The sequence below is a fragment of the Trichomycterus rosablanca genome, chromosome 10, assembly GCF_030014385.1.
Source record: "Trichomycterus rosablanca isolate fTriRos1 chromosome 10, fTriRos1.hap1, whole genome shotgun sequence".
NCBI lineage: Eukaryota > Metazoa > Chordata > Actinopteri > Siluriformes > Trichomycteridae > Trichomycterus > Trichomycterus rosablanca.
The window spans coordinates 7,710,194-7,724,545 of record NC_085997.1 but is presented as its reverse complement, the minus strand read 5'-3'; the positions used below and the strand labels follow the sequence as shown (position 1 = coordinate 7,724,545).

The 14,352-nt window shown below is 39.6% G+C and overlaps 1 protein-coding gene across 1 annotated transcript in view; it reads left to right on the top strand.

The window, feature by feature from the left end:
• LOC134321626 (inactive all-trans-retinol 13,14-reductase-like) overlaps positions 1–10,364 on the top strand; it is a 13,173-nt gene extending 2,809 nt beyond the window's left edge. The window contains exons 2-10 of the mRNA XM_063003427.1: positions 551–792; positions 896–1,091; positions 2,256–2,453; positions 4,214–4,333; positions 4,441–4,579; positions 6,474–6,583; positions 8,464–8,630; positions 9,480–9,639; positions 9,937–10,364. Of these exons, the coding sequence (XP_062859497.1) occupies positions 551–792; positions 896–1,091; positions 2,256–2,453; positions 4,214–4,333; positions 4,441–4,579; positions 6,474–6,583; positions 8,464–8,630; positions 9,480–9,639; positions 9,937–10,094 (1,490 nt within the window). The 3' untranslated portion in view covers positions 10,095–10,364. The remainder of the gene's footprint in view (positions 1–550; positions 793–895; positions 1,092–2,255; positions 2,454–4,213; positions 4,334–4,440; positions 4,580–6,473; positions 6,584–8,463; positions 8,631–9,479; positions 9,640–9,936) is intronic.
• Positions 10,365–14,352: the final 3,988 nt, after the last annotated feature.

The following is a 14,352-nucleotide window of genomic DNA, read 5'->3' as shown; positions in this document are numbered from 1 at the left end:
CACACGCGAGACAGATTCTTTCTTTTCTTTCTTTTCTTTCTTCTTCTTTTTTTCTTTCTTTTTTCTTTCTTCAAAATATCCCAACTTTCTGAAAATGGGGCTTGTACATAAATTTCTTTCCAAAGGTGAAACACAAAAGTACACTATCTGACCAAGTATTTGGATGCCTTACCATCCCATTTTAAAAACAAATGGTATTAAAAAAAATTGTGGCCTTTATGTGATCTTTAAAATGACTTCAAAAGGCTTAAAAAAGACTTAAATGTATTTGGGAATTTGTGCCCATTCAGTTAAAAGAGCATTTGTATGGCTGGGCACTGATGTTGGTCAGAAAAGCCTCAACTGATGTTCCAGTTCATTCCAAAGCTGACTGGAGTTTCTTCAAATCGAGCTTTTCTTTAGCTGAAACACATGAATTCTTTAATTAGAAGGTGTGTCCCAATAGGTTTGTCCATATAGTGTAACATAAATGCAATTTTGTATATTTAAATAGTTAAAATAAGCTTTTTCATGCACAAATTCGGAAATGTTATCAAATGTTATTTTGCAGGGCTTCATTACGTCGGTCAGTTGCATGAGAACAGTCTGTTTAAGGTCATCCTTGATCAAATTACTGAAGGCCAAGTGGAGTTTGTAAAACTGGACGATCATTTTGACACCATTGTGATTGGTAGTGGAGAGCAACAAAGGAAATACACCGTCTGGAGTGGCAAACATGAGATGGAAGAACACCTAAAGAAGCAGTTTCCCAATGACCAAGAAGCTTTAGAGAAGTTTTTCAAGCTCATGAAGGTAAGGCACTTTTTATCACTTGTATCCTCAAAAGTGGTCTTCCCTTACTTTGAAAGATCTGTTTAATCTTAAAAATGTTTTTTTTTTTGTTGGATCTTTGAAGATCTCAGCTAGACAAACACAATACCTGGCTACACTGAAGCTGATTCCCCAGTGGGTGGCGTTGTTCCTGTTAAAAAGTGGCATTGCTGATCTCTGCTCCTCTATCTTTCGGCTTGTAGGCACTAGCGCTAAAACAGTCGCCGACAGTCTGACCTCCAACAAGGATCTCCAAATGATATTCTCCTATATTTTTTATGGTAAGGTTAATAGATTATGATCCCTGCAACTAGGGCTGCCACGATCGGTTGACCTAGTCCATGACGTTGACGTATTTGTCAATATTTTAAGTCAACGCATTGTTTTTAAAACTATGTTTATAAATGATAATTTTTTATTTCTACAATGTTTCCATTCATATAAGCGTTCATATGATTCCCTCAGCACTACTTGCTGCGTGCAGGACCTAAGTCGTATTTGGTCCAGTCAATTTTGGTCCATGCACCAATACTCCCCCCACATGACACAGTCCCACATCGGCACTGCTTGCTTTAATTTTGTTGTGGACCATTTTCCCCCACTGCCAGCATAATAGCATAGAGTCTTCCTCAATAAAACATTTAAAAATATCTGATCTTAGGTTTTCTGTGCATAGTTTGTCGCTCTGTTGGCAGATCCAACCCTGTCCCTGTTACAGTAATTGGCATAGAACAAAAGATTTTTATTTCAAATTAAATAATTCTAATCCTTATACTTGATTGAGTCTGTAATGCCATGTATCATAAGAAGGATCCCAGTGGTTTTGGAGAAAGGAAGTGTGTTAGATCATTACTATCTGTCTTTTTACACCAACCCACCTTAATTGTGTGTTGTCAATTTGTCTGTATAACTTATTTGTGACATCAGGGTCCAATGGCTTCCTTTTGGCATGTAAATTCTAAAACTTTGTTGGTATGGGGATTTGTAGATAGTAGATCTCACTATAGTCACCTGCATGTTTTTCCAGGCTAATTGAATCATTATTACTTGAAATATGTTATGTATATAATTTATTTTTTATTCTCTAATCTCCAACATGTTAATGAACGACTCAGGGAATAAGGTCTCTGTGCCACTGTATTTATAAACCAGTGAAACAGGAAGTCATGGAAAATTTGTTAAACTTGTAAACGTAATTTAAAATGATTTTTCTTGTCGTTACTTTAACTCTTAAACAAGGTATCACAATCTGGGATTTACACTCTTATTTCTGCCTCAGGAACATCCTCAAAAGTGGAAAGTCCACACGTTTTTATTATTTCTATTGTGTATGCTGTTGATAATTAAGAATCAAGATAATATTTCGAAAAGATGGCTCGGGATAGTGAGACGTAATCGGTACATTGGGGAGCAGTCTTTGATTGAAGCTATTTTTATTCCGACAGGCGTTCCTCCCAGAGACTCCAGCATCGTGATCAATGCGTTACTGCTGCACCATTACAAGCGTGGCGCGTACTACCCAAAAGGGGGTGCCAGCGAAATCCCATTCCACATCATCAAAGTCATTAAAAAGTTTGGTGGAAACGTGCTCGTCCGTGCACCCGTGAATCACATCCTGGTTGACGACAATGGAGCTGCATATGGTGAGTTTGTAGATCCATCATTGATGTCACAAGGCAAGAAAACCATTCTATTTTCCTGTGTCCTTTATTTTCTTTAGAACAAATCCCTTAACTATTTTCAATGAAGTGTAATACATTTACTGAACTGTTAAAACTGTTAACTGTCTTGATTGTAAACCTTCCAGCTTTTTTTAGTCAGTCTTTACCTGGTTCAGCTTATAAACTGCTCTATTCAATTGCACTGCTAAAATTAACCCATAATTGGATTTGTAATTGGATTTACAAAGTATTCAGTCCTCTTTCCTTTTGTGAACTTCATTGTGTTGTGGATTTGAATGGATATACACCGATCAGCCATAACATTTAAAACCACCTCCTTGTTTCTACACTCACTGTCCATTTTATCAGCTCCACTTGACATATAGAAGCACTTTGTAGTTCTACAATTACTGACTGTAGTCCATCTGTTTCTCTACACACTTTTTTTAGCCTGCTTTTACTCTGTTCTTTAATGGTCAGGACCCCCACAGAGCAGGTAATATTTGGGTGGTGGATGATTCTCAGCAGGAGTTTTTAAATACCGTGTCCACTCACTGTCCACTCTAAAAGACACTCCTACCTAGTTGGTCCACCTTGTAGATGTAAAGTCAGAGACGATCGCTCATCTATTACTGCTGTTTGAGTCGGTCATCTTCTAGACCTTCAGCAGTGGTCACAGGACGCTGCCCATGGGGCGCTGTTGGCTGGATATTTTTGGTTGGTGGACTATTCTCAGTCCAGCAGTGACAGTGAGGTGTTTAAAAAGTCCAGCAGCGCTGCTGTGTCTGATCCACTCATACCAGCACAACACACACTAACACACAACCACCATGTCATTGTTACTACAGTGCTGAGAATGATCCACCACCTAAATAATACCTGCTCTGTAGTGGTCCTGACCATTGACGAACAGCATGAAAGGGGGCTAACAAAGCATGCAGAGAAACAGATGGACTACAGTTAGTAATTGTAGAACTACAAAGTGCTTCTATATGGTAAGTGGAGCTGATAAAATGGGTAGTAAGTGTAGAAACAAGGGGGTGGTTTTAATGTTATGGCTGATCGGTGTATATCTTAATATCCTTTATCTTTTCCTCATAAGCATAGTGTTGTAGACCTTTTAGTCTATGTTACATTACTGGATAGGAATTATATATATTATACAAATAAGTTTATTATATTAACAATTATTTAGTTGATGTGAATTTATTCATCAGTTATTTACATTGAACAAAAGCCTTATTTTGCCTTAACAGCTGCTGTAAATATTGCTAGTACACCTAAGCTGAGATCTGGGGTTCGAATCTCGGTGGTGGTATTAGCTAGTGAGTGTATTCACAGACATCTAACCATTGAGCGGTGCTAAATATGTTTAGATTCAACAGGACTGGCATTAATTAAACACGTCTCTTTGGGTAATGCTGTCATCTCACAGCAAAAAGGTCCTGGGTTTGAGTTCCAGTTAAAGCAGTCCAGGTCCTTACTGTGTGGAGTTTGCATGTTCTCCCCTTGTCCATGTGGGAGCTCTGATTTCTTCCGACAGTCCAAAGACCCAAAGACATGCAGTCAGGTTAATTGGAGATACATACTTAAATTGCCCTAGATGTGAACGTGTGTGCCTGGTGATGGACTGGCTATCTGTCCGGGGTGTTTCCTGCTTTTAGCTTGATGACTTGTACCTGCCGTGACCCTGAGGTGGATGGATCAGTGCTAAAACAGACGTACTTGTTGCTTCTTAATAGGTGTGACTGTAAGGAAAGGTCAAGAAGATGTGGAAGTGAGAGCTCCTGTTATCATCTCTAACTGTGGAGTCTTCAACACTTTTCAGAAGCTTTTACCACCGGAAATAAGTGCCAAACCAGGTCAGTTATCCACTATACATCATAACAACATCAATATCTATGTGTTTAGTACAATAAGAACGTTAGAAACATTACATTTATCTCTAAATCTGATTCTTACCTTGCAGAGGTTCAGAATCGGCTGACTTCCATGACACCCGGACAAGGATCCTTATTAGTGTTCTCGGGTTTCGATGCCACACAGGAAGAACTGGGCATCAGTTCGACTAACCTTTGGCTTTTTAAGTCTAATGATATGGATGGAATGTTAGTATCAATGCAAATTCAGATCCACATGCATACATTTTTTTCTTTATTAGTTAATTTGGCCTTTTAGTGGTAGAAGTACAACCCCAAATCAGAAACCGTTGGGACGATATTTAAAAGGCAAATAAAATAAAGATGCAGTGTTCCTTACATTTACTTTGACTTTTATTTGATTGCAGACAGGATGAACCCAAAATATTTCATGGTTTGTCTGCTCAACTTCATTTAATTTTTTAGTATACCTCCAACCAAAGTTGGGACGGGGGCAATTTAGAGCTAGTAATAAGGTGAAAAAACTAAATAATTATGTGATTCCAAACAGGTGATTGTAATCATGGTTTGGTACAAAAGTCTTTGATGAGCAAAGATGATCTGAGGATCTCCAGTTTGTCCACAAATGTGTGAGAAAAATGATTGAAATGTTTAAAAACAATGAACCTCAAAGACAGATTGGAAGGGATTTGCATATTTCCCCCTCTACAGTGCATAATATCATTAAACCATTCATGGAATCGGGAGGAATTTCAGTGCATAAAGGCCAAGGATGCAAACTTAAACTGAACGCCCGTGATCTTCAATCCCTCAGACGGCACTGCATCAAGAACTGCCACTCAACAATAGCTGATATAACCACATGGGTGAGGGATTACTTTGGCAAACCTTTGTCAAGCACTACAATACAGAGTTACATGCACAAATGCCACTTAATTCTTTACTGTGCAAAAAAGAAGCCTTATGTTAACCATGTCCAGAAGCGGCGTCGACTTCTCTGTGCTCTTAGGCATCTAGGATGGACCATCACACAGTGGAAACATACAGTATATTGTGGTCAGATGAATCAGCATTCCAGGTCTTTTTTGGAAAAAATGGGCACCGTGTGCTCCGGACCAAAGACGAAAAGGACCGTCCAGACTGTTAAGTCCAAAAGCCAGGGTCTGTCATAGTATGGGGCTGTGTCAGTGCACTTGGCAAAGGTCATTTACACTTCTGTGATGGCAGCATTAATGCAGAAAAGCACACTGAGATCTTAGAGCAACATGTGCTGCCTTCAAGACGTCGTCTTTTCCAGGGACGTCCAGCATTTTTCAACAAGACGATGCAAAACCACACGCTGCACACATTACAAAGGCATGGCTGCGGAAGAAGAGGGTACGGGTCCTGGACTGGCCTGCCTGCAGTCCTGATCTGTCCCCAATAGAGAATGTGTGGAGAATTCTGCACATCTTAAGACGTGTTTGCAGGAAGAATGAGACAAAATAAAAGCTGAAACACTGAATCACTTGGTCCCCTCGGTGCCAAAACGTCGTTTAAGTGTGGTGAAAAGGAACGCAACATTACAAAGTGGTAAATGCTTTACCGTCCCAACTTTTTTTGGAATGTGTTGCAGGCCTGAAATGCAGGAATGGATGTTTATTAATAAATGAAATGAAGTTGAGCAGATAAAACATGAAATATATCAGGTTCATCCCTGTCTGCAATCAAATAAAAGTCAAAGTAAATGTAAGAAACTTTTTCTGATTTGGGGTTGTACTTTAGTCCCGACTAGGTCAGCAGAGAAACAATTATTATGGAATCATTGCATGGGTTTCTGTTCAGACTTGTTCTTGCTTAAAGCCTACACAGGGTGGTGCAGTTGCCTAAACCTTGCAGCAAGCATAACCACAGTGGATCCCCACTCTGGGCTTCCTGCCATTCTTCCATTTCGACATAATTTTGTTGTACTCTGCGTTCAAGCTGGAACAGTTTTATTACAGGCACTGAGAAGAACATGACTGAACCCAGCATTTGTATTCTTTACTAATGTTATACATAGTTGCACTTGAATACATGGTAAAGCGGCACTGTAATAAGTTTTGGAGTTCTTTGCTTCTCTTAAAAATGTTTATTTTTGTAGGATGGATGAGTTTTTTAGTATGGGAAAAGATGACGCGCCAGAAAACATACCCATGATGGTGATCACATTTCCCTCTGCCAAAGACCCCACTTCACAGATCCGTCACCCAGGTATAGCTTCAAACGTGACTTAAACTTTGTACACACCCAAATTTTATTTCATTGTAGACAGGATAAACCATGATATTTCATGTTTTATCTGCTCAACTTCATTTTATTTGTTAATAAACATCCATTCCTGCATTTCAGGCCTGCAACACATTCCAAAAAAAGTTGGCACAAGTAAAGCATTTACGACTTAGTAATGTTGCCGTTCCTTGTCACCACACTTAAAAGACGTTTTGGCACCGAGGAGACCAAGTGATTTAGTGTTTCAGCTTTTATTTTGTCTCGTTCTTCATGCAAACACGTCTTAAGATGCGCAACAGTACGGGGTCGTCAGGACTGCAGCCAGGCCGGTCCAGTACCCGTTCCCTCATCTTCCGCAGCCGTGCCTTTGTAATGTGTGCAGCATGTGGTTTCGCATTGTCTTGTTGAAAAATGCATGGACGTTTTAAAGGCAGCACATGTTGCTCTAAGATCTCAATGTACTTTTCTGCATTAATGCTGCATCACAGAAGTGTAAATGACCTTCGCTAAGGGAACTGACACACCCCCATACCATGACAGACCCTGGCTTTTGGACTTGTTCCTAATAACAGTCTGGACGGTCCTTTTCCGGAGCACACGGCGTCCATTTTTTCCAAAAAAGACCCGGAATGCTGATTCATCTGACCACAATACATGTTTCCACTGTGTGATGGTCCATCCTAGATGCCTCAGAGCCCAGAGAAGTCGACGCCGCTTCTGGACATGGTTAACATGAGGCTTCTTTTTTGCACAGTAAAGTTTTAAGTGGCATTTGTGCATGTAACTCTGTATTGTAGTGCCTGACAAATATTTGTCAAAGTAATCCCTCACCCATGTGGTTATATCAGCTGTTGTTGAGTGGTTCTTGATGCAGTGCCGTCTTGGCCTTTACACACTGAATTTCCTCCCGATTCATTAAATCGTTTAATGATATTATGCACTATAGATGGAGAATTATTCAAATCCGTTCCAATCTTTCTTTGAGGTACATTGTTTTTAAACATTTTAATAATTTTCTCACGCATTTATTGACAAACTGGAGATCCTCTGATCATCTTTGCTCATCAAAGACTCAGCCTTTCCTGGATGCTGCTTTTGTACCAAACCATGATTACAATCACCTGTTTGGAATCACAGCATTATTTAGTTCTTTCACCTCATCACTAGCCCTAAACTGCCCCCTGTCCCAACTTTTTTTGGAATGTGTTGCAGGCCTGAAATACAGAAATGAAGTTATATTAAAAAAAATTAAATGAAGTTGAGCAGATAAAACATGAAATGTCTCGGGTTCAAACTGTCTGCTATCAAATAAGTCGAAGTAAATGTAAGGAACACTGTTTTTATTTTACTTGCATTTTCCATACTGTCCCAACTTTTTCTGATTTGGGGTTGTAGTTAAAACCAAAGTGATGTAATGCTTTACAGTGGGAATTTTAGGACTGGCCTAAAACACATGGGCTTGATATTCTTGATATCTATAACAAAATGCATAAATGTGCTTTCCTGTTAAGCATCTCAAACCACATACTATGTCTACATACACTATATGACCAATGGTCTGTGAATACCTGACCATAAGCTTGTTAGACATCTCATTTGGCTTTTGGCCATATTAATGTGTTACATGTGTTTAGTATGGTAGGATATGATTTGGGATGCAAATGTTCACAAGCACATGATTTTGAAGTTCATGTAATGACCAATAAAAGGATAGACAGCCATTTATGACTAGCCAAAGCCTGATTAGGTTGATATACCTTTTGTCAAATGAATGATACCGCAGCATTGGTGTATTGGTGTGATCAATACACAACAGTTTGTTTTCTGTACCTAATTTACAAGCTAGTTCTCTTTTTTTGTAGGTAAATCTTGCATGACCATTCTAGCAATGGTCAGTTATAAATGGTTCGAAGAGTGGAAGGACACTACCGTCAGAAAAAGAGGTGATGACTATTTAGAGTACAAGAGGAGATTCGCCAACCACCTTTTCAACTGGGCCTGTACTCACTACCCCAAACTGAGAGACAAGGTATGGGCATTACAACAGCCACAACATTAAAACCACCTCCTTGTTTCTACACTCACTGTCTATTTTATCAGCTCCACCTACCATATATTCTTTGTTAACCCCCTTTCATGCTGTTCTTCAATGGTCAGGACCACCACAGAGCAGGTATTATTTAGATGGTGGATGATTCTCAGCACTGCAGTGACACTGACATGGTGGTGGTGTGTTAGTGTGTGTTGTGCTGGTATGAGTGAATCAGACACAGCATCCCTGCTGGAGTTTTTAAATACCGTGTCCACTCACTGTCCACTCTATTAGACACTCCTACCTAGTTGGTCCACCTTGTAGATGTAAAGTCAGAGACGATCGTTCATCTATTGCTGCTGTTTGAGTTGGTCATCTTTTAGACCTTCATCAGTGGTCACAGAAGGCTGCCCATGGGGTGCTGTTGGCTGGATATATTTTTGGTTGGTGGACTATTCTCAGTCCAGCAGGGACAGTGAGGTGTTTAAAAACTCCAGCAGCATTGCTGTGTCTGATCCACTCATACCAGCACAACACACTAACACACCACCATCATGTCAGTGTCACTGCCGTACTGAGAATGATCCACCACCTAAATGATACCTGCTCTGTGGTGGTCCTGTGGGGGTCCTGACCATTGAAGAACAGCATGAAAGGGGGCTAACAAAGCATGCAGAGTAACAGATGGACTACAGTCAGTAAATGTAGTACTACAAAGTGCTTCTAAATGGTAAGTGGAGCTGGTTTTAATGTTATGGCCGATCAGTGTAGGTGTGTTTTATTATCGCTAACTAAATAAGATTATGCAATGTTTAGTTATTTAAGTCTGTTTTTCTTCTATTCCAGTTGGTGTATCAAGAAGTTGCCACACCCTTGTCTAACATCCACTATCTTGGTGCTCACCTGGGAGCCATGTACTCGGCTGAGCATAACCTGGACCGCTTTCAGACGAAGTTGCTGGCCACAAATCGTTGTGACACTCCTGTCAAAAATCTTTTCATTTCAGGTATCGCCAGATCCTCAGATTTAGTTCTGGCTAAATGTTAGATGCTACAGTATATGAGGTAGACTGAGGTGGTGCAAACAATTCTGGAACTACTGTTACCATGATTTTAAATGATTTACAATGACCGAGGATTCAGCCTTAAACCCTTATCCCTAACATGAACCCATTAAATAATAACACATTAATTTGACTGGAAGTCAGTTTAAGCTTACATGCTAATCATTACATCCATAAAGATACGTTTGTTTGTGTTCCAGCTCATTCAGCTTGTCTTCTGTTTGTGCATTTGTTTTGTAGGTCAGGACGTGTTCAGCTGTGGTATTGTAGGGGCGTTACATGGAGGTCTCCTCTGTGCCTCTACAGTACTTAACCACATTGTTTATATAGATCTCCTCCTGCTTAAGAAGAAGCTGAAGAGAAGAAAAGTGAGAGAACTCTCAAAAAAGCGGCAGTGAGAATGAACCAATGATTATAGCAGCCGGTAATTATGTGATCATGGAAATAACAGCCGTCTGGAATCCAAATCGCTGTCTAAGTAGCGCATCCGAATAACCTGACTTATAAGTCGATGCCTTATTGGAATCCTCTCTACTGAGAAAGCTGCCTATGTAAGCAGTAGACAGCAGGGAAGCTTGCTAGGTTTTCGAACACACACATTGTCTAAAACAAACAAACAAACAAATAAATGGTTGGTTGCTTGTTTGAATAATTAATATTATTGCAAATGCAGGCTATTCTAACATCAAGTTTATATTTTTTATCTTGTACATTTATAAAGTACCTTGAGCCTTTTTCGTACTTAATATTTTTTAATGTACCTTGAGCTGCTGTAATGCTTGACTTTCCCTTTGAGATTAATAATGCCATCCATCCATCCTCTATCTATCCATCCATCCATCGTAAGCCATCCATCCATCCATCCATTGTCATCCATCCATCCATCCATCCATCCTCTATCTATCCATCCATCCATCGTAAGCCATCCATCCATCCATCCATTGTAATCCATCCATCCTCTATCTATCCATCCATCATAATTCATCAATCCATCGTAATCCATCCATCTATCCATCCATCCATCGTAATCCATCCATCCATCCATCGTAATCCATCCATCCATCCATTGTAATCCATCCATTGTAATCCATCCATCCATCGTAATCCATCCATCCATCATAATCCATCCATCCATCATAATCCATCCATCCATCTATCCATCCATCCATCGTAATTCATCCATTGCAATCCATCCATCCATCGTAATTCATCCATCCATCATAATCCATCCATCCATTGTAATCCATCCATCGTAATGTATCCATCCATCGTAATGTATCCATCCATCGTAATGTATCCATCCATCATAATCCATCCATCGTCATCCATCCATCCATCGTAATCCATCCATCCATCCATTGTAATCCATTGTCATTCATCCATCCATCGTCATCCATCCATCCATCGTAATCCATCCATCATAATCCATCCATCCACCATAATCCATACATCCATCATTATCCATCATCATCCATCCATTGTAATCCATCCATCTATCCATCGTCATTCATCCATTGTAATCCATCCATCCATTGTAATCCATCCATCCATCGTAATCCATCCATCCATCATTATCCATCGTCATCCATCCATCATTATCCATCGTCATCCATCCATCGTAATCCATCCATCCATTGTTATCTATCTATCTATCTATCTATCTATCTATCTATCTATCTATCTATCTATCTATCTATCTATCTATCTATCTATCTATCTATCTATCTATCTATCTATCTATCTATCTATCTATCTATCGTAATCCATCCATTGTCATCCATCCACCGTAATCCATTATACAATTGAACAAACGATGGAACAAACATAACTGAACAAAAAAGTGGTTTGTCTTTGTTTGGGGAAAAAACTATTTAGTAACAGGATTGAACACTGGGTAACAGGAATGTTTCTGTATGTGAATACATATACAGTATGTGTAATCTGTAATGATGCCAGGATACAGGTCATCACCATACTTCAGCACACACCATTTGCGAACAATTTCAGGACTTTGCTATTGAACTTCTTTGGCTGTGGGAGATATGAATGGTCCATGTACAACCCCAAATCAGAAGAAGTTGGGACAGTATGGAAAATGCAAATAAAATAAAAATGCAGTGTTCCTTACAATTACTTTGACTTTTATTGGATTGCAGACAGGATGATCCTGAGATATTTCATGTTTTGTCTGCTCAACTTAATTTCATATGTTAATATACGTCCATTCCTGCATTTCAGGCCTGCAACACATTCCAAAAAAAAAGTTGGGACAGGGGCAATTTAGTCAGATGAATCAGCATTCCAGGTCTTATTTTGGAAAAAATGGACACCGTGTGCTCCGGACCAAAGAAAACGACCATCCAGTCTGTTATCAGCAACAAGTCCAAAAGCCAGGGTGTGTCATGGTATGGGGAAGTGTCAGTGCCCTTGGCAAAGTTAATTTACACTTCTGTGATGGCAGCATTAATGCAGAAAAGTACATCGAGATCTTCAGAAACAACGTCGTCAGAAACAAAGTAGACCCCCCCCCACCCTCTTTTTTTAAGTAAATGTGTTGTTTTTACCTGTGTTTCATCCCTTGCTCGCTTTCTTCACCACCAAAAATCAAAGACTGTGGGAAACCTCAGACTTCCGACACAAAGTGGACACATCCTCTGGGAAAACTGTGTAGATTTGTCGGCCTAACAACCCCCGATGGAGGGATGAATGCAGTCACTGTTTGAGGTTGTAGTCAGATTCAGGCTCTCGTCCAGCTCGCTGCTCTTCTGAATTAACTTTTCATGCAGTTTATGTATACAAGTGACCACTGCAGACTTAGATACAGGTGCTCCAATTAATAAGATAATTAATAATTTGTTAATATGAATAAAATGGTTAAAACCATTCCCAGCCAAATCCATAAAGCTAGAAAATGAGGGGATTTTATTACTATTATTATTATTTATAATTTAAACTAATTTATATTAATTATATATATAATTAGTATAATACTATAATGTATTATATATAATATAATATTGTGTAATATATAAATGTATTTTAAAATTGTTATTTATTTGTTATTTATTTAATATTAGTTATTTAATTATTATTGTTTTATTAAAAAAAAAATGTTCTCATATTCGCACTTTGATGACGGTACAAGGTACTATATTTTATCAGCTCCACTTACCATATAGAAACACTTTGTAGTTCTACAATTACTGACTGTAGTCCATCTGTTTCTCTGCATACTTTTTTAGCCCCCTTTCATGCTGTTCTTCAATGGTCAGGACCCCCACAGAGCAGGTATTATTTAGGTGGTGTGTTAGTGTGTGTTGTGCTGGTATGAGTGGATCAGACACAGCATCGCTGATGGAGTTTTTAAACACTCTTATTAGACACTCCTACATAGTTTGTCCACCTTGTAGATGTAAAGTCAGAGAGGATCGCTCATCTTCTGCTGCTAGACCTTCATGGGTGGTCACAGGACGCTGTTGGCTGGATATTTTTGGTTGGTGGACTATTCTCAGACCAGCAGTGACAGTGAGGTGTTTAAAAACTCCAGCAGCACTGCTGTGTCTGATCCACTCTAACACACCACCACCATGTCAGTGTCACTGCAGTGCTGAGAATGATCCACCACACAAATAATACCTGCTCTGTAGTGGTCATGTGGGGGTCCTGACCATTGAGGAATAACATGAAAGGGGGGTAACAAAGCATGCAGAGAAACAGATGGACTACAGTCAGTAATTGTTGAACTACAAAGTGCTTCTATATGGTAAGTGGAGCTGATAAAATGGAATGGAGTGTGTAGAAACAAGGAGGTCGTTTTAATGTTATGGCTGATCAGTGAATAAGCCTGCTGGGTCCTAATGTAGAGACGTGTACATGGTGTCGTAGTCATAGTCATGTCATAGTTAACATGGTTAAACACGGTTCACATTTCAAAAGGAGTTGAGCAACACTCAGGGAATGGAAATGTCATAAACTCTTGATAATTAGATTTTCTAAACAACAGCAAAACATAGTACGCAAAAATAAAATGGTGGCTGAATAAAAAAGGCCTTTTAGCGTGTAAAACTTGAAGAACATGGTCAGCTTTTGTTGTTCTACCATGAAACTATGTGAGTGATTGACTCAAGGTGTCGTTCGAGGAACATTGCCATCCCTCTATCTCTCTCTCTCTCTCGCCTTCATCCTTTCTGTCCTCCAGATGTCCCTCCCATTCGCAGGGTTCGGCATTGCTCTTCTCCTCTCCGAGTTTCTCAGCTGTGCGGAGGCCAGCAGAGCCAGATGTTTTCAATCAGCAAAGCCAGAGACAGAGGGCGAGGAATAGGAAGGTAGGGGGAGGGGAATGGGAAGAAGGCTGGGAGGGAGAACTGGATAAGAGGCAGGAGAAGAAAACATTCTCGCTTTGTAAGGTCGGCCGAACATAAGCAGAAGATCAAGCAGCCCAACACTGAAACCCGATTCTCCTTCGACTTTTCATTGCAGACAGGATGAACCCGAGATATTTCATGTATTTCATTTATTATTAAACATCCATTCCTGTATTTCAGGCCTGCAACACATTCCAAAAAAAGTTGGGACAGTAAAGCATTTACCACTTTGTAATGTTGCCATTCCTTTTCACCACACTTAAAAGACGTTTTGGCACCGAGGAGACCAAGT